Raw genomic sequence first — 24258 nt, forward strand, 5'->3', positions numbered from 1 at the left:
TCTAATTATTTAATAAATACCCAGATCCTGATCAGCAGGACTAAGTATGGAGCCCGGAAGAGTGGAGCTCACACCTGGATTTCTGCCGGTTTCACTCATTGTCATGTGAAATCCTGCATGGCTCAGGATTTCTGAACTCTGTAAACTTTTACACTTCCACATCCTGCAACCCTGATCTTCCAGACTGGCTGAATGTACTTGCTAATCAGTCTCTCCAGCAAATCAAATGGATCGCATAATTCCTCCTTCTACTTTCTGAGCACTGTCTGCAGTATTGTGCCATCATAGCCGGGCTGCTACAGCCGGACCTGAGCCTATAGAGCTAAAGGATTCTGACAATCGTCTTGCACGTGGAAAACTAACAGCAGAAAAGCCATGACAGATGCTGAGACATCTGTTGAGTTGAACTGTGCAAAACATACATCAGGACCTCAGTTATTCTGCCAGAGATCTAAATTAGTTTCCGGAGTTTGTAAAGAAAGAAAACGGGAGGCCATGAATAAGAATGGAAGAAGTGATTTTGCAATAATCTGTCTTTTCTTGGAACATTACTGTTCGCTGTTACAGAAGATTGATTTCCTGAGACTGCAAAGCTACCGGGCTGCAGGATCTACACGTGCTACGGACAGTGACTGCATGAAGAGGGAATAAGCTTGCCTTGATTGAAATAAAAGAACACTCATTGGCGTCCATGCAGTGGGGGGTTTGGAATTTGTTTCAGATGCCGAAAAGTTCGGCACTATTAATTCCCCTTCAACATAAGGGCTTGTATTCTTTTCTCCCTGCTCAATTTCTATTTTGATACATTTATTATTTCTTTTTATTACGTTAGCGGCTTATTGCCTCCTGAAATGATCTAATTGGTAACAAAAGCTTCTTTCATGGGAGTAGGGTTTTGTAATCAAGTGATTCTGTATCCAATGCAAAGTGTCTCAATGAGTCTCTTCTACTTCCACAAACACACACACACACACACACGAGGAATGTAGACTCTGTTGTCCCCTCTCTGTCTTCAATCGGTACAAATTCTCCCATTTGCTTATCAGGTGTCTACAGCTGACAGGTAGCCATGGATGAGGACAATTAAAGACACCCAGTCCAGAGGCACAGAATGACTGTGTGCCCTGAGCCCTCAGAGAAAGCATATCAGCTCTTCATTCAAGATGTCAGATCAGCACTTTCTGTTGTGCCAAATCCACAAGTTCAATTGTTAACCCCTGAAGCATGCTTATGCCTGACCTCCAACTGCCCCCTCAACTGGTTAGGGACTCAGATGACCTCTAAACAAAGGCAAACATGGGGAGCAAAAGGTAGCAATACTTCCTCGACACATTCGGTCACCGGGTCTCCTGGCTTGGAGAAGGCGACCGATCGCCCTCAACAAGACTGCAGCCAGAAAAGCTTTAACCCCAGCCATCCCCAGCTCCCATCTTTTCTACCTGCCAATTTACCACTGTCCTTTCCCCTCTCCAACCTTCATACTCCCCCTGTTTCCACTCCACTTCCCGTTCCATATGTCCCCAGTCACTCTGATTGACCCCCACTGCTCATCTCCTCCGTCTCCCCCTGTCCTCTCTGCTGTGCACCAGTCCGGTCCCCTCCCTCTGCCCCGTCCCGCTCTCTGCACTCACCGGTACTGGGGATGGTGTGTATTCGGGTCCTGGCCAACAACTCCAGCGGCTGGTCCCGGCTGGTCACCCCCTCTGAGGAGAGACACGATTCCGTCTCGTAAATGGTCTGTAACATCGCGCACAGCCCCGGGACAGTAGGCCTCAAAAGCATGCCAACCCTGCAGCGTTCCAGAATGCTAGTGGAGAAAACGGTGGATGAAGGCAACGGCAAAAAGACCCTCAAAACTGAAGACCCTCCAGCTGGGGTTTTGAATCAAAAAGATCGAGGGGGAAAGTAAGATTTCCGTGCTGTTTTAAGCAAACAGAAGCCCTTTCCTGGTTCCTCAGTATAAAGGAAATCTGAAGAATGGCAGAGAGAGATAAAAAAAGAGTAACAAGCTTATTTGTAAATGCTATTAATCCCCAGTGATACTTTAGAGCAGAGCACAAGTAGCCAAAGTCCTTTAAGCTCTCATGGGATGCACTGGGACGTGAGGTGGGGGGAGGCTGGAGGCTGGTCGGGAATTAGTGCCGGAGAAGGAAAGGAACGGATCGGAAATGACGGATGGAGTCAGAACCCCCGACGTTTCAAAAATCGATGAAAAAGAAAAAGAGTTGAAACTGCCAAAGCGCTCAACTAGTTTTGATAAGAACCAGGCCAGAGTCCCATCCAGGGCTGTCAGTTCAAAAGCCAAGCCGTTCGAATTCGCTTTCTCTCTCTCTTTGGGTCCGAAGCCCTCTTCAGCCCGGGCCCCAGCTTCTCAGAAACAGCAGGTCGGAGGAGGTGGGGGGGGAGAGAAGGAGCAGGGTCCGTGTCCGCAGAACAGAAAATGAGGAAAAACGTAACTCCAGAGCAGAGGCTGCAGATCGAGGCACAAAGACCTCCTCGGGCGCAAGGGAGCCCGATCCCACGGGCAAGGGGGGCCAGACGGCGAGGGTCTGCCCTGGCCAGACGGAAACAGACTGACCCGGCTGGACCACTGAGCACAACCACCCCCCCCCCACCGCCGCCACCACCTCTGCTCCACTCCACTCTCTGGCTCGCGCACGCACACACACAGACACGCACGCCGGCACACTCTTGCGGTGCGTGTCACGGTCCCAGCCGAGGAAATCCGCCGGTTCCAAACAACAGAAACGCCTCCCCCCCCCCCCCACCCCAGCACAAAAAGGCAAGGAAAAAAAAAACAATAACAAAAATGGAAGGAGCAGGTGACTCTTGGCTGGCTGGCTGGCTGGCTGGCTGGGCCTCCCCCCCTCCCCTCCTGTGTACGGCGCTCAGTGCAGAGGGAGAGGAGAGCGCCGCTGCCGAGTTTACAAACAGACTGCGCTCGGCCAGCCGGGGAGGCTGGAAATAGCGCTGGAATAGCGGGAGGGGAGGGGCAGGCTATAAATAGAGCAGCGCGGAGAGAGCACGCTCGGGGAAGGAGGTTCACTCCAGCAAACACCGGGGACCAATCAGAGGAGCCGTTCCCACAGCCTGGGGACAGCGCTGCCTGCACTGCCAGCCTGCACACACACACAGCTCTCCACAATCTCCCAGGCAGACACACACACACACACAGCTCTCCACAATCTCCCAGGCAGACACACACACAGGGTGGCACACACACACACACACACACGGACAATCACACAGAACGCCGGATTGAAGATCTCATATTCAGTCCTGCAGAAGGCTGTAGTGATGATAATATCTGATGCTTTTATTAATGGCAATTTTTACTTTGCATTCTGCAATACTCCTTTGTTACTGTCGGAATTTGCCAGGGATAAAGGTGCCTGCCAGATGAAATTACTGCCATAATTGTATAGCTGCACATTCATTTCGAAACACGCCAACTTCAGCAGAAAAATTTGCAAACAATTATATGTTTTTACTGTATATGTACCCTCTTAAAGTATTGAGATACCACAGTCAAAGGTCCATTTAGCCCAGCACACTCTTTGTGGGATCATCTGAAATGCTTTGCCAAGCTTTTGCTGCAGCCACATCATTTTTCATTAATTCCTTACACTTATGTGTACAGTGATGTAGTGATTTTCTGGACACTCCACTTAAAGTGTTGTACAGGTAATGGGGACTCCCCTTTACAAAACCAGTGTGTAGCCCCCACCTGGATGATGAGACGGCAGCCACAGTCTTCAATACACTCCCCACACATCGGCTGTAAGTGGGGAGGAGAACAGTGTGATGAAGCCAGTTTATAGAATTATTAGGAGGCCGTGATTGGTAAAGGCCAGGACACTGGGTAACACCCCTACTCTTTTCGAGAAACACCCAGGAATTTTAATGACCACAGAGAGTCAGGATAACGTCTCATCCGAAGGATGGCGCCTTTTTACAGTATAGTGTCCCCATCACTATACTGGGGCATTAGGACCCACACAGACCGCAGAGTGAGCGCCCCCTGCTGGCCCCTCTAACACCTTTTCCAGCAGCAAGCTTAGTTTTTCCCAGGAGGTCTCCCATCCAGGTACTGACCAGGCTCACACCTGCTAAGCTTCAGTGGGGTGCCAGTTGTGAGTTGCAGGGTGGTATGGCTGCTGGCATTTTTGTCTTCATTAGGGAAAATGCATGCTTTATTGGAACTAAATCTGTATCTTGGCTTGCTCTAGACCAAGAACAGTCTAAGATTTTCCACTGTTCTCTACAGCTGAACTCCTTGTTTGCGTTTGCCATATGTTTTGGGTCACTTTCATGCTGCATGGCAAAGTACCACCCTATTGGTATAAAAGCATTTTCTTCTGCATAAGCAGACAAATTGTTTAAGCTTCAGAATTCATTATGCTACTACCATCATTAGTTACAATAAAGATGAGTCAGTCACTTCCAGAGGCAGGCATATTCACTCATCTCATGATTACAAATGCAAATTCGGTGACGATAAAGTAAAAATAACAGTTCAACTTTGCAATCCTACTGCTTTTAGAGGGTGCTGTACATGCACAGATCTGCACGTACTTCACACACAATATGCAAATGTAAAGCAACATATTATTACCTAGGGTGACTAACAAGGTAAAAAACTGAATTACATGCAGCACCAGTGCAGGTGCAATAAGGTATCGATAAAACAAATTACATTTGAAGCCATGAGTACACAGAACACACAGATGGCATGTGCACACCTGCCACAACGGACAAAAAACAAAGATCTATGCCAACACCCAATTACACCCTGGCTCTGCCTTAACACCCATTTTCTGTCAATGCTTACTTTCCATTTTTCCCAGAGATCGATTTTGCTTAAGGAGGTGGTTAAATTTTTAATGAGGGCCATCCTGAGAAAACCCCATCTACACTGTGTCAATAAAGACACACCCCCCCCCCGACACTGATGACCCAGACCTGCCTGCTGCCGAAAGTTCCCTGATTAATCAGGGATTTTCTATGATTTTTCTTGTTGGTGTTGCTCAGGAAATGCACAACGTCCTCGCATGTCTACATCTATAAGAGGTGTCCAACAGCTGTGACAAAAGCCTATTCTTAGCGGTTTCGGGCTAAATATAAAAGGTGCAAAGAGGTCTGAGCTGGTCATCCTGGGAAAACAAACAGGACTCCTGTTGCAAAGCAGCTGGACCCAGTTCAGGTTTCTTCGAGCTGCAGGCTCTGGTGCAAATCAGACGGATTAAACAGTTCAGCGATAACATTCCAGCTGCATGCACTTGCCTGCTCCAGCCGAACTCGAGACACTGCGACTGAAGAACCGGTGCTTGGCACGAGCGTTCAGCTCCACATAAAAACGACCTGGATCAGACAGCTGTGCGACAGGATTCCAGCCTGCTTCCTCTCTTACCTGCGGAAAGACCACGGCTGCCCGTCTCCAACGTTTCGCTGATGCTTTCGCTCCGCAACCCCAAAACTGCTACACTAATGGCAAGACAAAGAAGCACAGCTGCAAAAGAGCTGACCGAGCAGCTGCCTAGGTGCTCCTATACTGGGAACCAGGTCAGTTTCACTATAGGTTCATCAAAACCGGCCAGTCTGCATAACCCAGATGCTAATTACATCTCAGATTGATTACTCCCGGATACTCTAAATTGATTTCTTTATTTTCTTCTGAGCTGTCCATTTCAGAATCCACTTCACAAAAGTGATCTCGATTTAGGCGGAGGCGATTTAGCAGTTCAGCCACACTTTCAATCACCAGTCAGGGAAGCTCAAGCACAGAGGAGGGGCAGCACAGAGCTCAGGACGCTCTGGGAGAAGAACAGAGGAAGGTGGGACAGGACCATCAGAGCAAGGCTCTTCAAGAGCCACTCGCGTCCAAGAAAAATTGACAGAAGAGAAAAACAAAACCTGCTGATCTAAGTGTTTGGCCTCTGCTGGAGCAGAGCCTGAAATCCACGGCATTGCTTTTTCATCCGCACTTTTCCAGAGGGATTTTCCCTATGGCTGGTGGACTCACGGATGGAGAATATACCCAGTGCTGACAAAGCAAGGCTCGCTCTCTAGGCCGCGACTTCAAGGTGGAGACTTCATCAGCAGCTCCCTGCTAACAGTACTATGAAACACATCTGAGCTGTCCTGTTCAAAGACTGTCAGCCTGGAGAGCAATCCATTTCTAAAACATCTGAATTTAACCGGCTATGGGAAATCAAACCGCGCCCTCCTTATTCTCTGCTACGATGGAGATACAGAACACACACCATACCTGTCCTGGGATCTGCAGTGGTTTTCTGTTGTTCATGTAAAGCCTTGTCGATCCGTACAAAAGTCTTCTACAGCTCAGGGCCTTGGTCACATCTCTCAGTGCTTTGCTATCTTCCAAACTGCTTTGGTCATGATACACCACATGTAAAATAAGGGATAATCCCAAGTCAAAACATCCTACTGAAACTTTCCACCAAAAAACCCAACAGGAAAAACATTCTCTGGGGTTTCCTTCTGGACTCCAATGGCAAAATCCTATTAAAATGGTCCATAAACCAAACACCATAGGTTTAGCTATTGCATTGCCAATAGGATATTTGTTTTATTTGATATTTAATGGGCAATGCTGCGACCATGTTGTAGTTAGTGTTGTTGCTTCACAGCTCCATGGAACTCCAGGGGGCTCCGATAAATGGGTTTGAATCTAGCCTGGTTGGTGTTGTGTTTGCATGTTTCCTACCATGGTCTGAAGACATGCTGTCTGGATGAACTGGTGGCTCCAAATTGTTGCCCATATGTGTGTGCGCGCCCTGTGACGGACTTCCATTCCAGTGTCAGCAGGTGCCATCCAGGAAGTAGACCTGCCTGGCACCTGCTGCCTACAGGACTGGGCTCCAGCTCCCCCTCTCAAGATAACGAGGTTAGTGGAAATGGAGGGATGCTTTTTTTAAAGATATTATCTGTAAATAACAACACAATTAACGGAATTCTTCTCTTTATACAAAATCAGAAGTGCACATCATCAAGGCAGACACTTACAGAACTACAACTCAATGCAAAACAAATGATATGGACATAAAATTGGTAAAAATATATTATAACTTTCAGACAATGTAAGGTAGTCATTCGTTAATGTGCAGGGTTGTTTTAATGGAAGGAAAGTTAATTATCCAAAATGATATAAAGAGCTCAAAGGAAACTTTTAGAATATCCACAAGAAGCTAAAGGAATACAGTGGGCTTAAAGAAAAATGGAAATCCTGCTGGGCTGCTTGGAAATGACTACGGATAGACTTGTAGTTTGTGTGATTGTACAATTTCCCTAAACATTAAACAAAAAACACATGAAAAACTGGACCTTGGTAGGAGGATCTGTCCAGCTGCACATGTAATTATCTTCTCTGTTTGTCACACTGTCTTAATTAAATAGCTGCACTGTAAACACCTACTGAATTCAGCAGCTCGGGCAGTCAGCTGTAGCACACGTACACATATCACTGTAACAGTGAGCAGTACAGAGCCCTCACAATTAAAAATGAGCATTTCTTCAAAAAATACAGAAACATGCTTCATAAAAAGGTAGGAAGCTTTTCCTCCTTACTTGGCTGCTTTTAGATGTTGGAACCATTCGGTTTCTTGAAGCTGCCCTACTTTACTGTGCAAAGAAATGCTTCCCATGACCAAAATGAAATGACCATTTTGAAATGTCTCTACTAGTCTTGGGCTGAGAGGATTTCCATCATCATAATTTAGCATAGCCCCTACTCTGCTCATGTGAGGACTACAGCGCTCTGTGGTGCTATGAAGACTGAAATCATGTGTGTGCTTTGGTCCTAGACCTCTGCAGTAGATGCCACCGTGAGACAACGCACACCCAGGCCAGGAAGTTGAGGGAGGGCATGTTTAGGGCATCACGGAGTAGCTGGACCGCACTCATTTCTAAATCAAGAAAGAAAGCAGGAGACTGGCTGGAATTCAGTTGCCCTTTGAGCTGCTGGCTTCTGGAAAGAGTGAAGCCGCAAGATTTATTACCCCCTCATAGAAATGGAAACAGCCGTATTTAGCCACTGCCCTGCGATATGTAACAATTACAGGCTGGGGAGCAGGCACGGCCAGCATCGCCACCCCACCAGGAACACAAACTAGGTGTAAAGTTCACCTCTGCAAATGACTGATAGCAAACGAAGTGTTCAAGCTCGTCCTCCTCCGAGGCCTGAGCTGTTAATTAAAGGACGAAGCTTCAAGTGCTTAGAGCAACATCGTGCCAAGGAAAAAAAAAAGGAAATTTGAGTCACTGAGTATGTTTTTTTAATTAAAAGCTCTACAGGCTACAGACCTTTTTAAAAAAAAAAATCTGTATTGTTTCTAATTTATCAGCCTCCTTGGTAATGATGAGACCTTCAATATTATTTTGCATTCTGAAGTTTGGGTGGCATGGTGATGCAGTGGGTAGCATTGATGCCTCATGGCACTGGGGCCCCGAGTTCAACTTCTGTCCTGGGGTGCTGTCTGTGTGGAGTTTATATGTTCTCCCCATTTTCACATGGGTTTCCTCCAGGTGCTCCAGTCCCACAGTTAACAGATACTGGTAGGTGGATTGGCATCTGGGAAAAGTGGCCCTGGTATGAGTGCGTGTGTTTGTGTCCGTGTGTCTGCCCTGTGATGGACTGGCCTCCTGTCCAGGGTGTACCCGGCCTTGTGCCTGTTGCTTGCCAGGATAGGCTCCGCCCCCCCCCACCACGACCCAGAGCTGAAGGAAGCAGACAGAAAAATGGATGGATAGATGGATTTAGAATTTCCTTGCAGGAGAGTTTTTAAATGAGAAAAGTAGTGTGATGCTTGAGGCACATAACATCTCAGGCGCTGGTCCCCACCATCCAAACTCTTTCAACTCACAGCAGGAGGAGGTAAGGTGGTTGTGCATCAAAAACACTGCAAAATCATGAACCTGACATTTCTTGGAACAGATCTAAACTGATCTGAACATGCTACAGTGCAACAGCCCTAAAAGTTCTCTAATAAACAGGCCACAGCCTCCTGTATAACAGACAGGGACCTGTGCACAGGAGAACAGCCACTCTGTTGCTTCAGAGTCCATGGCAAGGTGAGGTAATTGAGTTAGACGTTAATCTGCCTTGGCAGCACTGGAAAAAACATCCCAAGGTAGCAAGACGAAGGAGGAGGAAGTCTTACAGGAGCATTAGAGCACGTCTCCTGCGGTAATCCTGTAATCAGGGACAGTGATATTGTATCAGCTCACAACCCAGACAGAGGCTGCACAGCCTGCCTGTTGACAAGCACTGTTACTGGAGGGGGGGGGACTTCCCAGTTCAAATCCCAGCTGTGCCCCGCACTCCTCATGTCACCCCGCTTGACTTCCTGAACCCCTCTCCGCTTTATCCTTTGAAAGACAGGCAAAACAGAGGCCCTGTTTAGTGACTCCAATAGAAGAGCTGGTACACAGGTGTGCACCTGACTGCAGTGCTGTAAAAGATTCCCTCAGTTAGATGGTATCTCCCTCCAGCTGGGATTACAACTACAAGGCTGAGGACAGCAGAGGCTGAGCAGTCTGAGCAGAAGCCCATTCTCCCACTTCAACATTGGCATAATACTTCCACTACTGAGGTCGAAGAGGACAGAAGGTAGGAAGGAGGTGTGTTTTAGTTTTTTTTTAGTTATGATTTCTCATAATTTGAACAACCAGAAAAGAACTAAATATCTGTGCAGAAATACCTGCACTGTTCATACATCACATTTACACCGAACAGTAAAACTTTCCAGTAACCAAACAGTAAAAGTATGCATCTATTAGCTGGTTCAGAATCTCAGGAAAGCGCTTTAATCAAATGTAGAGCCTGATGAAGAATAACTAATCTTACCAGGAATGTTTCTCAAGCCTGAATGTATGTGAAGGATTACAAAACCTGACTTGAACCCTTGTAGCTGGTTTTCAGTAGGAATTGCACACGATATTTCCCTTGTACTAACACCTCCCCTTCCCCCTTCTCGTTGTGTCCAATCGCCTTGGCCAGAAAACTGACCACTACAGTATGTTGACCGTTAAGCTGTTCTTGGCTGTGCAGGACCTTAGCTAATCTCAAACAGAGTAAGTTAGTGAGGCGTTTAACAGCAGCAGGAGGTCTGGTGATTAACTGCAAAAAAAAGAAAAATAATCACATTTTTTCCAAAACCGAAACTTGTGCCTGCAGTCACAGTCCTTGATCCATCCACCAGACAGTCCACATAGTTACAGACCTAATGAACGTAAACCTTTTTACACTGCAACAGCAGAATAATATAAGACTAATGTCAGAATACAAACTTCCCCTGTGAAAAATCTGGGAGTGACAAAGTTCTCATTAGCGATTACGAACTGCAGCGGAGAGATACTATAAGGGCTAATTCTGAGAAAGGAGAATTCAGATAGGAATATGCTGACATAAACAGAACCACGCTGCACTAAAGAAAAAGAAAACAGTTGGTAAGCCCTGAGAATTACCCCTGGGAATTTGTTCTAATCTTTCCCAGCTTTTAGTTCTTCAAAACACCCCTTTCAAGGTAAAAAGGACTTAAATTAATTTTACTTGAGCATGCTAAAAAGCCAGTAAATGGGACAGAACCCCTAAGTTACAGAACAGAACACTTCTAAAGGTAAATAGGTGGGCTGATGACACTACTAGCGCAGAATTACTGATCAATTCCAGTGATCTGAGTCAGAATAACTGACAATGACAGGCCACAGAACTCCCATGATGCTTCTCTGCCCTTTCCGCTAAGACCTGGGAGCGCCAGCTGTTTTCCTCCACATCCTTTCTTCTTTTCAAACTTCTGTCCTCACAGACCACAGTTCCAGGGTCTGTCCCTGTTTTTCAAAACCATGTTGCCTCGCCTATAGGTGGGATACATCCAAATTCCGGTTAAAACTGCCGGTTGTCCACCTTACCAGATTTCTTTCCTATGAGCATATGCCCATTGAAGGGAACCTGTAAAGAACTGTACAGGTGTTTTGAACTCTGCAGTCATTAGTCTACCCTACTCTACAGTACGTCCCTAGGCCCTGCTCTTTGCTGAGAGAGATCTTCACTGTGCACTCACTCTACAGCCCAGTGTCTCCTATGCTGCCAGCATGCTCTGAATCGGCCACAGCTGAGCTGCCACGCCAACGCCACACCTCTTCCCAGCAAGCATCCATAACGCGTCTCCCCGAGTCTGTGTAAGCTGATCTGACAGAGGGGCAGCAGTCTGACGCGCGGCCAGTCTGTCCCAGTGCTGAGTGGCCACACTGCGCCCGTGTCCAGACGCATCCTGCTAGTATGGGGGATGGTCTCTCGAAACCCTGAGCCCGAAGCCTCGCTGCTCTCCTGCTTCCTGTCGACAAGCCTCACCTGGACAGCAGGGGGGCTTTCCGAGTTTTAATCCCCCCCCACCTCCCACTGGCTTCACTTTGCAGCAGCCCCGGTTATTTATAGATGGATGTACTTTTCTTGCTGTCTGACGTGGACCGGGTTTATATTTAGCCCCGGAGAGAGAGGGCGAGAGGCCGCGACTTGTTTTCGCATGGATGAACTCATTCAGTTAATGTCAAGGACTTCGCTGCAAAAATGGAATAAAGGCGTCCGAGGGAGGCCTTTCTGTCTCGCGCACTGTGACACCCAGAGAGAAAGTGGCCAGCACCCCTCCCCCACCAACCAAACAACCCCACCCACTCAGATATCACACATAAACCAGGGCTGGTCACCTCCGGGACCTCAGGCAGATGGGGAAAAAAAGGCAAAAAAGCCATTTAAACAGGAAAACAGCCTCTCTCTACAAACCTGGACCTTCAAAGAAGAGGTAGGGAGAATTAACTTGGAAGCAGGGAACAGGGGACAGATCTAGAATCAGAAAGTGTGTCCAGTTGCATTAAGCAACAATTTAATTTCCCCTTTGGAGATTAAAGGTATTGCACAATGCTGTGTAACACACTGAAGTTAATATCAGAGCTAAAGAAAACAGCATTCCCATTTAATACCTGAAGTACTTACTGGCAATTTATGCACACTGAGCATGGCTCTAGATCACAGAAAGCTCAGCCTTTCCCTTAAAAATGTACTCCAGTTTAAACTACTAAAACAATAAAGACATCATCCTTACAAACGTGCATATGGGGTGAGAATATCGAGGATGATCTTACAATTGAATGAGCCTCTTTTTCCCCAGGAGGTTTATAGCTTTGAGACAAAAGCTCAATGAGATGCATCACAGCCCTACAGCACAAACCTGAGGAACCCTGTTCCCAAAACTCACATCTTGAAATAATCCTGGTAGAAATCAACACATTAAGGCACGAGGAAAAGGGATTGAGCTGATCCTGTTAAAAACTGGGGACCAAATTAACCCTTCTTCACATCATCACAGCAGCTGGTAAACCCGCTGCATGGAGGCCCTTCAGAGCCAGGACAGGAGATCACTACCCTAGGGGAAGACTGTGGGCAAGCAAAAGGTAAATGATAATCAGGCAAGTATGAACTGACCAAACGGATCAGTTTTCCTTTCTCTTGAAGAAGTTTCTATTGCCAAATAACCATACAAATCCCCATGTACTGCGTTTCTTTACTAGACACATTCCAGGGGATTAAGGAGACGTCCTGCACTGACTTTTTAAGGGGACTTGTTCCAGTATTCAATAACCTTCAAGGGCAACCCACTGAATGTCTTCAGAATCATCAGTGAAACATGAAGCAGAGGATCCCAGTGGAAACTGCACTGCTTTACACAAAGGGTTGCAGGAGTGTGCAACAAACTAACCATACTGTGATTGAAGCTGATACCCTGGTTTCTTACCCTGGTTGAAGCCGATACCCTGGCTGGATGAGATCCTCGGATCGATTAGCTGCTAACAACCAAACAGCCTTGAAGGGCCGAAGAGTCTTCTCTCGTTCGGTCCCTTTCTTACGTGCCGTCACCAGCGAGCTCGGCGCAGAAGACCTATTCTCTACCGGACCGCCTCAGCTGATTATCAACACAGAGACGGGGAGGTCTGGCACGGTGAGGGCACCTGGCTGGGGCTGCAGGTCAGGGGGCAGTGCCACGCAACGCGGACAGGGGGGCGCGATACTGCTCGGTTCACCTCCGCCACTGCCTGCCACGGCCACGACATCAACAGCTTCATCCACAAAAACGCTCCGGCTGGCTTTTTCGGGCCTTGTTTTGTCTGCTCCCCTCGGTGTTGCAGCGACCGAGCGGGGGGAAAAAAAACAAAACAACAACAACAGCAGCAGCAGCAGCAGATGATCCTGTTCTAAAAATATCGCCATTGCTTCCAGGAGCTCGCAGCCCTCTGACTTCAGAGTACGGGGAAAACGGAGGGAGGGAGAGAGAGAAAGACAGAGCAGGAGATCCCCAAGTCCAGGCTCTGCGGCTTCTAACCCCAACAGCCCCCAACCCTCCATCTCTGCGCCCCTTCCTCGCAGGGACAGGCACAGACGCAGCCCGGGGGCCCATCTCCCCCCCGACGAGACCCTCACGCTAACGCGTTCCTTTCGATGGAGACAAGGAGCCCGGTCCCCGCAACCACGCGCTGGTTTGCATTAACGACCCTTCCTAATTAGTTTTCTAAAAAAAGAATCGCTTTCTTCTCCAAGACGGTGCTGCTTCAAAAGGTGTGTGTGTGGGGGGGGACAAAGCCGGCAAGAGAGAAAAAAAATACTACGCGATTTCCGTGGTGTTTGTACAACGGTAAACAAAATGCAGGATCTCGAGAAAAAAAGGCTTTTAGACTACAACGTCTTTTCCGTTATTGACTCTGAAAAGGGAGAGCTTTTTTAACCCCCATTGGACTTTCACCTAACATATCACACCCCATAACAGGCAGACGTCCTCCCACATTTCCACAGACAGGCAGCTGTAGGGGCCAGAAGCTGCAAACTTGCTACGGCTGTAGAATTAATCCCGCCCCTGACAACAGGGGCTAAGGTGCCTTCAGAGCAGGGTGCTAGGCGCTGGCCAGAAGGGTGCAAAAAACAAGTCAGCAAAGCACAGCAAACTGGCCGCCACACATCTCCCACCCTGATGCTGAGAGAGACTGGCATCACATGCAAATCCATGCAACGGATCCTCCACGCACACTGCTGTTCACACCGGCACGCCTGAAGACAGGGAGGAAGGAGGGACGCATGCAAGCACAGCCCCAGGAAGATCTCCAGCACTGAACGGGACAGTAACCGGATTTCGCACTTTCATACGCCTGGGAGATTGATCTGGTAGAGTTTGTGTACTGATTTTCCTGTGTATTTGTTGTCAGGCTGTTACAATTATGTCATTACTGTTTGTTTTGTTTTTTTAATTTACACCAGCCTGGCAACACATACAAAGAGAATCAATGATGAATGAGTCTGGGTATGTGCCAAATTCCTTTCCTCTCCCATCAGATCAATCAATTCTTTGCCACATGAGGCCAATAGATCAGTGCAGCCTCTTGCAACTCTGTTATGGTTTTAAACATTAATCATCCCACAAAACACCATTCAAATAATCCCATAATCTTTTATTGCAGCTCAATAACACAAGACATGAATAGAAAAGATAGTAATGTTCAGCCCATCTTACATGCTTGATTGCTTGCATAGAGAGCAGGTGATAGGGCTGCAGCCTCCTAACTGCAATGATGTAGGTTTCAGTCATCTCTACAGCCACTGCTGCTACACTTCACTCCAACTGTTCTAGTCCACACTCCTTCCCTACTAGTGTCCCATCCTGGGGGGGCACATACTTCCCAATCCACTTAATGCTACAGGGACTGGGATGAGCTCTTTGGCTGATGAGTCTCTAGTCTCAGGCGAGGACTTCCAGCTGCATTAGATCCAAAAGTCCTAGTTGTGGCTTCCAGTGGAACACTCTTGTCAATCTCTTCTTTAACCCTTCTGCTGTCTTCTGTGATGTCTGCTTGCAGATCACAGTATTTTTCCTTAGTTTCTATGAAACTGAATTTCTATGGGTTCCTATTGGTACCACACCATTGGTAGTGACTTCTTACTACTTAACCTTTTCTCAAATGATCAATTAAAGGATTCAGATCACATTTTCCTGCAGTTTTTTAATGTCTGGAGATTATTTTTCCTTGTTCTTTTGGCATGATATATTCAGGAGCCTAAGGACATCTTTTTCTACTCATTATTCTGCCGGTTTTGACTCATACCTTTTCTACAGAATCCATACCTATCTATCGGATGGCAATCTTCTGTCTCGAACCCCATCTCATTCCCTTACAACCCTATCAATCCTCACTTCAGATTTGACCTGCAGCATTTTGAGAATGTCCTTCAAAAGACAGCCCGTCGTGGTCCGCGGAGACCAACACCCACACCGAACATGAGAAACAGTCGATCGAGTGCACACATGCTGACTGACAGACAACCACATGTCAACAGCAAGACACTCTCCTAGACACTCAGAACGCAAGCACATCAACTGCATCCCGGACACACAGAGACTCAAGAGCTCCTATCTACACAGACACATCCACACACACACGTTAGCCTGCGCTGTAGCTCACAGAAATTTGCTTTCCACAAATAGAACCTTCTGATGACTCACACTCCTCTCAACCCCACTAGCAATTTTCTGCCCTGACAGATAAAAAATTCTTGTTTTAATAAATAATGCAAGATCACATCAATCACCTGTGTTATCTGTCTCTATGAAAGGCAGCTGTGCAGGCGGGTCGATACCAGCTGACCACCCCCCCCTCCACCTACGTCCGGCGCAAACGAATTAACCCCCCAGCAGCGGCAGGACAGCAGCAGGAAAGGCTGGGACCAGCGTGGACACCAGGCGGCAAATCTCTCCTCCTCCTCCAAATGTCAGAGCTCGAACTGAGAGAATTCTTCAAGCCCCGCTCCCTCTCTCGCGCGGTGTCAGCAGCAGCTCATTTGTATGAATGGGGCGCGATCACATACATATTCTCTGGAAAGCGTTATCTGTTATTTGGTTCCCCAGTACATCGGGGACAGCACCGTGAACTGTTTGCTCTCTTTTTCTCACTCAAGCGCAAAAACAACTGTGCCTTTTCTTTCTCCGGGGTAAACATCAAGATTTGTTCTAACTCAACTGGGGTGCAAGAAAGTTTCTTTTTTCCCCATTTCTCGTGCCAAAGTTGCCTTCAATCTTCAAGCTGAAGAAACCGGAAGAAACAGGGGCACAGGAAAACCTGACAAGTGTCCCCTGCAGGATGAGAAATCAGTTGTGACTGGACAGCGGCAGTCCAGTGCCCAGGACAGACACAGGTTCAGCTCAGGTCCCTCTCCAGTCGCAGTCAGGGACCAATCAGTCAAGACGAGCAGATTGAGCTCCTCCTGCCTGCACTTCCATTAAAGCAACATGAGAGTCACAGAGAGTCTAAACCACAAGAAGTAATGAGTTTGGCAAGCTACCCTACCTCTTCATTCAAATGTACCTCAAAGGTCCTGAGATTTTTAAAGACTTCATTGAGAAATATGCGTATGGAAAAAATCAATCACAGTGCTACACCATATTTCTTTTATTCAATGCAAAACTAAGCCTGCTTTGAGATACTGTACAGAGCAAGCAGCTATATCACTCTGCAACTAACAGGTGGCCACAGAGAGTCAGGACCTCAGTTTTACGTCTCATCCGAAGGACGGGGCCTGTTTACAGTATAGTGTCCCCGTCACTATACTGGGGCATTAGGTCCCACATAGACAGCAGGGTGAGCGCCTCCTACTGGTCCCACTAACACCTCTTCCAGTAGCAACCTTAGTTTTTCCCAGGAGGTCTACATCCAGGTACTGACCAGGCTCACACCTGCTGGGCTTCAGTGGGCTGCCAGCTGTGAGTTGCAGAGTGATGTGGCTGCTGGCAAAGAGAACAGCCACTTTATGAGGCAAAGAGAACTCTAATGAGACAAACTAACTGGCTGCCCTGTTACTGAAATTGTATATCGTCCACATTGCAGTGCCCATGAGCTCAGTCATCTTCCGGACAAACCCGGCAGAGAAGAACCGGGAAGAGAAAGTGGGAAGAAAAACGAGAAGAAAATGGAAACACAGAAAGAAGAAAGAACAAAAGAAAGAGACCAGGAGCAAAGCTGAAAGACAGGGAGAGCAGCAATCGAGAGAATCAAACAAGAAGAGGAAAGGGAGGAAGAGAGAAGGGAGATGTCAGCTGGAGCCGCAGACCACCAGGAGCCCAGCAGAGGGCGCTGCCCCTCCCACGGCGTGCAGCACATCCTGAGCTCCCCCATTCATTTCCCGAGCCAGAAGGGCAGCCATGAGCACATGCTGCCTCCTGCGTGACCAAGGAGCTAGCCTGCAGACAGGCGTCTTTGGTAGCCACGTCACGGCCGTGTCCAACGCTGCCACACGCACGCACACGCGTGTCCCTGTCTCTCAGCATCAAGGAGGCAGCAGTGCAATTATTAGGGAACATCTTTCCGCGCCTGAAATGTTCCAGCTAACGAGTGAGTGTGAACAGCAATTTAGAAATAATGGGATGCTTTGTGTCCTCCACCATGACTGGGTAACTTGACATTTGATTACAATGTAAGCAGCAGACTGTTCTTTTTTCCTGCGGCAGTTTAATGTATGCACTTGGCATTCTGCTTATCAAGGGTCTATTATTATTGTCTGTGAAGCATAAAAGCGCTCCTCTCCACCCCTGCAGCTCAACAGACAAACAGAGCACTGCATCTCCCTATACAGAGCGCTCCTCACCTCTCTCCAGCGCTGAATCAGTCACCAGCCCGGCCTACTCTGCGCAGAGGAAAGGGTGGCCAACTCATAAAACAGACGAAGGCGGCAAGTTAAATCATCCCCAGAGCCTTCGTGATCTCCAGAAAACCACAGAGCCCTGCCACAGCACCTGGAGCTACCCCAGCCCAAGCAGAACTGTTCGCTTTCCCCACAGCACTGCTGTGGCTAACTTCTGTGTCGGCCTTCCCAGTGGGTGTGTCGCCAGCCAGGCACAATGTGCAAGGCCGAGCGCTGACAGGTTTGAGGGTGCTCCGTTTTGGGCTAGGTACCTGCCAAGGCTGTGTGGCTGGGCTTGGTAATACCGGGATGCCTGTCCGCAGCTGTGACCGAGGACACACATTTACCTTCAGCCCCACACGCTGCTCCTCGGCCTCGGTTTCCAAGTGCTGTGGTGTATAAAAGCAGTGGCGCCGCACAGGAGAAGGGTCAGAGGAGAGCGATCGGGTCAGAGAGGAGGAAGCGCTATGGCAACATGCTTCCCTGCCTCTTCCCAATTTCAAGCACTGTGCCACTAAAATCCGCGGTCAGCGAGGCATTCCACAAGATGGGAAGGCGGTCATTCCGAAGGACGGGAGGGCGATCATCTCACAGTTTGAAAAGAAAGCTGCTTGTTTCTCTTCCACGTTTGCATTTTTAAAACCGGCGTACTGTACAGGAGAGCATCTACCAAGCCACGCAGAGCACAAGGTAATACTATAAAGCTTCCAGCGTCGAGATCTGCTGATGTCTGTCTTCACAGCAGCATCGAGCTCAGAGGTGAAGCTCTTGCTCCGACGCATCAAAGTGCGCGCCCGATTTCTCTCTGTAATGCAACAGGAGGCAGGCAGGAGTCCCCGCCGGTCCACGGCACTCTCTCGATGTGCCAACCGCAGCTCACCTTCACAAAAAGAGCTGGAGCAATTCTGTTCTGGCCGATACCCCAGTTTCGCAGACCCCGCCCCTCCCCTGCGTCACTCTCCTGGCAGAAGCCTGCAGAACTGGCAGGAGCTGGCAGAGCAGTTCTAATGCATGCAAAAAACAACTGCCCTTTGGAAATAAAAAGGGCATGGCAGACAATTCTAATTTAAACGTATTGATAAGGACATCAGAAAGGTTGCAGTCAAAAACAAGCCGTCCGGCTCCTCTTGTTTAACTGCTAGCTACTCCTTGATCCAAAACATTTTCATCCACCTGGTTCGTATGCACGATCCCAGGGAGCAGGAATTCAGGCTGGGATCAGCAGATATTCTTTAACAAGGTGACAAGTTTAAGGAGAAAATTAATCATTTAAAAACAGATGGAAGGGGGGAAGAGGGGGTCTGGCCAACCATGTATGCTGTTAAATCTTCGTGCTGGGGCTCAATCAGTGATCAGTCCTTTCGGGAAGCAGGCCAGGCACGTGCCTACAAGCACCCAACTCAGTGTGAACACATGCCGTCTAGAAAATCACATTTCTTACCGCTTGCAGCCAACACCAGTCAGATAAAAAAAAACACGTTTTCCCGAGCGGGACAAATCACTGCAAATCTCTGAAAACATGCAGGACGTAATAAACCGTGCCTACCTTGACTCAGGGCAAATGTCCCCCTGACTCTGTTGTAGCTGCTTAGTCCATACATTGCTGTCAGAACACTGGCCCATGACAGGAAAATACTTTGTCAATCAAAGTCTCGGGAAAGCGCCCACTTTCTTAAAAACACAACTTCCTCAAATCTATGGCACTGTACTTCAATGGCGCATGATGGTGAGAGATTTCAGTAAGGCTCTTTGCTTCAGCAAAAAGCTCCTTGTTCTTCAAAGGTAGGCCGTGCCTAGTTAAATGATTAACCCGATAAAACTCTCAAGCAGGGGTCACTTAAGCAATTTGCTTGGTTTTCCAGGAAAGTTCCTGTTGGGCATAAGCCACTTTTGGCAGCTGTGTGTACACAGTTATAAAGCTGCACAGCGGGACACAGAACATCACCCGAAAACAACTCCAAAACTCCATTTAAACCCCGAGAGAAGGGGGGGGGAACATGGAAAGCCTAGTCATAGAAAATGGATTCACTCCAAAAAAAGAACAATTTCCAAACGTTCAGTAACATCTTCACGTGAGCGAAAAAGAAAAAACTAAGAATCGATTGCGAAAAGGGCACTTTTGGCACTGCAAGGTACACAAACTCCACTCCCTGTTTTGCCTTGCCGTGCTGTTGAAACGGACTTTCTGACTCCCAGGATTACTTTCTCCTGCGAGAAAGAAACAGCTAAGGCAAAGCAGCTGAAAACGAGGGATTTCTCTTTAACTGAAGGTTGCGCAAAAGAAAAAACAAAACCGTCCCATCGTGGGGCCACAGCGCAGAGCAACAACAGGCCGGCTGGAAAGGGCACTCGCATGTCCAACAGCAGACCCATGTAAGAATGGATAAAACAAGGCTCTCGTACATCCACGGGAAACACCCCTCAAAGGGATTCTGAACAACACGTGCATTTTGAGATGTAAGAAAGAAATTCTATCTACTTTGAATGCACAACAGTACACATTTTAAACATCTCCCCCTGAACAGGAAATGCATTAAGGCCTTACCTGGATTATTTGGTGAGCTCATGGGTAAAGTCAGAAGAGGGAGGTGGCCAGCTGTCCTCAGATTCTTATTTCGAGACTGTTGCGAGGGGCCGGGGTGTCTGGGGGCCGGTTTAGTGTTCCTGTGCCCGTGAGGGCAGGGAGAGGGGATGGGGTGAAGGGTGGGATTGTGGGTAACGGGCTCTAAAGGGGGTCTTCCGCATCTGCCATGGCTTTTCGCAGGATTGGGGGGGGCGACGAGACGACCTCGCTGCAACACAGAAAGGACGAGAATCAGAGGGCTGTGGACGTGGGGCCCACACAAACGGCGCCACCCAGAACCGAACAAACCGTCTGCTGGGTAGAAGGAGCCGCAGCCCCCCCCAGCGCATCTTGGAAGGGCAAGCAGACGTCTGGAGTCTACCCTGGAAGTCAGAGAGGCAGCTCATTAAAAACAAAGCAACTAGCCAAGGGTTCAGACTGCCTGTGCCTGTCGTCCCCCCCCCCCGTTCATCCTGAAGACCCCTGGTTACAGCCTACTGGCACACTTCCAGCCCCCTCCAGCCCCCTGGAGTCACGTCGACCCGCAGCAAGCTGGGCAGCAGGTGGGTGTGCTGCAGGGATGGTAACTCAGAGGATGGAGACTAGCAGGGCTCACCTCCATGAAGGGGGTGACCGCCGTCTTGAAACCAGTTTGAATGCTGGTCGGCAAAAACGCACTCGAACCCAAGTTACAAAGCAAAGCATCACAGCTGTGCATTGTGCCTTTACTGGCTGCGTATTGATTGGGGTCTCCCAGGTCCTCCACGGGCACTTTGTGCTCTTTTCTCTGATTGAGCAGACAGGATATTGACCACCAGCTCCCTCGAGCATCTTCTAATAGACTTTGTTGTGATGCGACAGTAGCAGGCTGGACCGCTGGGGATCGCTGCGCGCGGACAGGCGGGGATCGCTGCGCGCGGACAGGCGGGGATCCATACACGGATAGACACGGACCAGCGCGCGGACAGGCGGGGATCCATACACGGATAGACACGGATCAGCGCAGACAGGCCAGGACCAGCGCGTGGACAGGCGGGGATCGCTGCGCGCGGACAGGCGGGGATCGCTGCGCGCGGACAGGCGGGGATCGCTGCGCGCGGACAGGCGGGGATCCATACACGGATAGACACGGATCAGCGCAGACAGGCCAGGACCAGCGCGCGGACAGGCCAGGACCAGCGCGCGGACAGGCGGGGATCGCTGCGCGCGGACAGGCGGGGATCGCTGCGCGCGGACAGGCGGGGATCGCTGCGCGCGGACAGGCGGGGATCGCTGCGCGCGGACAGGCGGGGATCGCTGCGCGCGGACAGGCGGGGATCGCTGCGCGCGGACAGGCGGGGATCGCTGCGCGCGGACAGGCGGGGATCGCTGCGCGCGGACAGGCGGGGATCGCTGCGCGCGGACAGGCGGGGATCCATACACGGATAGACACGGATCAGCGCGGACAGGCCAGGACCAGCGCGCGGACAGGCCAGGACCAGCGCGCGGACAAGGGACAGGCGAGGATGGACAAGCAGGCCGGAGCAGGGCGGCCTTCTTCACACCCAGTCCTCCCAGTTCTCCTTCTCCAAGATTCCTCACTTCCTCCTCAAACAGCTGCCACTCCACACCGCCCACCCTTCTACATGACCCACCCACGCCGGCCGCCAGCTTGGAACCCAGCCTCACACTGCCTGTGCCATATCGGCAAAACGTTACCAATGTGCTGCTCAACATCCCTTGTTTGGAATAAAAGAAAAAAGTTCCTAAATGTAACAGTCAAGAAGAAGCCTTTAGCTGTTCTACTGGTGTTTATGACTGAATGCTGAAAGACACGTTCCATCATCTTTGCGTTGTTTTGCTTACTAGGAAAGAGGTGGTAGTTTGGCAAAGGTTTGTGAATAGAACACAGAGAATGGGCTGTGGAGGGAGGTCAGTGGTGAAACTGGACAGCTATAAGCTAGTGGCTTTTCCACTCTACCTCTCCAGTTCAGAATACTCCAGCTAATTTTATCCATGACATCGAAATCTCAAACACATATAACACTCCAGAAAATCCTAATAATCTGGACATCCAAGGTTTGACTCCCATCTTCTTTAGCGTAATTCCACGTTACGTTTCACTGCCAAAGGGTGGACAATTTGCTGCCCAATGTCCTTCAGGGCAGCATTGGAGTGTTTCACTGCCCAGCAGGGAACACAGAAGGACTGCAATGCTGAGGACCACAAGCCCAGCGGCCTCGCCTTTCACACTTTTAAATCTCTGTCGTACATTACAAAAACTTTCTCCGGCCAAGGATCGCTTGTCCGGACAAGAGCACGCGGCAACCCAAACAAAAAAAGCGTGCATTCACTTGTAAGGAAGTCAGTCATTTCCTGCATCAAAGCATGGATCGCTCTCAGAATCAGAATGAGTTACTAAAAAGTGAAAAGACAGGACATACTGTAAGTACATTTTCATGTCAAATTCATTTTACATTTGCAGCTACTTTAACTAAATACAGCCTGTATGATGAGTTTATAAACCGAGGGATGGAAATCAGGGGTTGACTGCAGTGTGCTGCATGGCATAGGGGCATTTTTACCAGTTCTTGAAATTGTCTAAAACTATTTCTAAATTCAATCACATCCACAGTCACACTTTCAGATCTGGGCTCTATCTGTGCCAGTGTTGGCTTTTCCCCATCTGTTAGAGAGCGAAACATGCTTTTATGCACAGGGTCATGATTCCCTGATTGGCAATTGCACTCATTTTAAAATAACAACCTGCACGTGTGACTATGTAGCAGTCTGATCTTATTTGCCGTTTTTTTTTTTCTCGACCACTGCATTGCACACGGTATAAAGGGGCAGAATGAAGGCTGCAGCAATAGCAAAATGGCAGAAAATGCAATCTTCAAATTCAACAGAAACTAGAAAAAGAAAAAAAGATGGTTCCCGCAGACAGGAGCTGAACCTGCCCAGACTGAGGTGCGCTCAGCTCCGCAGTTCGTGCTCAGAAGAGCACCAGGAAATCCAAGCTGCTTTCTTCGGTGTGTGTCTGAGTCCAAAAGCTAAGCGAGCAGAATGCTTGCATGTTGGAAGCAGTGCAGATTCAGCTTAACACTGCCATTTTTAGTGTAAAGCCCAGACTTCTTTGTTGTCTGCACAGCTCTTCAGATTCAGTGTATTATACTCAAGTAACAAATAGACCAGAGCTGCTGAATGGAATACTTTGGAAAACAGAGCCTCAATGCACAAGACAACTTCCACAGAGAAACTGGCCATTTCAACCCATCAAAGCCCAACATTTTCCTATACAATCCAGTCACCCACAGTGTAAAACCTAGCTCAAGAAGATCCCAGCACCTCTGCTTCAGCAACATGGCCGGCAAATTTATTTCACGCATTCAGAACTTCCGAGCTTTCAGGTTCGCACTTTTCAGAGCTTTCCGGTGAGGACCTTGCATCCTGTTCACCGGAAAAAAAAAGTCTAACTCAGAAAGCATTGCTACCGTATCAGCGATTTTACTAAGAATTGCTTTCTAAAAATGACTGACTCTTTGAACTCCAGAGCATCAAAACTCTACTCACCAGGGCACAGACGAAGGAGACAGAACCTGTATTAGCTGAAGCTCTTCAAAGGTCTCAGCAGTTCGTCGGGCCAGAAGTAATTGTAGAGTTTAGGACTTTCCTTGATACTAGTCCACTGTAAGTTACACCTATAAGCAATCCTGTACCCATGTACTGTATATATTCGGGCAGGCTGAAGTAATTCAGATTATAACAGCTCCCGTACTGGGGACACAGGCTAGCCCAGTCCTCAGACAGCCCCTTGCGAAATGCAACAGCAAAACATTTTTTTAAATAACATTTTCTACAGCTCTATTAAACACTGCGGACAGCACATCAGGATCTCCAAAGCTGTTCAAACACAGAGAACAAACAGGCTGTCTAGAAAGCCTCACACACACGCAATGCTTCTCTGATAGCTGCTACTGTGCCA

At 48.6% G+C, this 24258-nt stretch overlaps 1 protein-coding gene across 17 annotated transcripts in view; it reads right to left on the reverse strand.

Moving 5' to 3' along the window:
* The window catches only part of hdac5 (histone deacetylase 5), a 92310-nt gene that overhangs the window by 59059 nt on the left and 8993 nt on the right, over positions 1-24258 (reverse strand). For 6 of the 17 annotated variants that reach the window (XR_015930944.1, XR_015930943.1, XR_015930940.1 and 3 more), the window contains exons 2-3: positions 20277-20523; positions 1632-1703 (exon numbers count right to left, since the gene is read on the reverse strand). The exons of 1 other annotated variant lie outside the window; for it this stretch is intronic. Coding sequence is in view for 4 of the 16 variants with exons in the window: in XM_088622822.1 (XP_088478948.1) it covers positions 1632-1703; positions 20277-20523 (319 nt within the window). In the remaining 12 variants the exon portion in view is untranslated. Of the gene's footprint in view, positions 1-1631; positions 1704-6268; positions 6390-18078; positions 19216-19277; positions 19346-20276; positions 20524-24258 lie in introns of those variants that run through there. 10 more of the 17 variants (XM_088622824.1, XM_088622823.1, XM_088622820.1 and 7 more) reach the window with 10 other exon arrangements.

This window comes from Lepisosteus platostomus, chromosome 28 (assembly GCF_059453375.1).
Source record: "Lepisosteus platostomus isolate fLepPlt1 chromosome 28, fLepPlt1.hap1, whole genome shotgun sequence".
In the NCBI taxonomy this organism is placed as follows: Eukaryota; Metazoa; Chordata; class Actinopteri; order Semionotiformes; family Lepisosteidae; genus Lepisosteus; species Lepisosteus platostomus.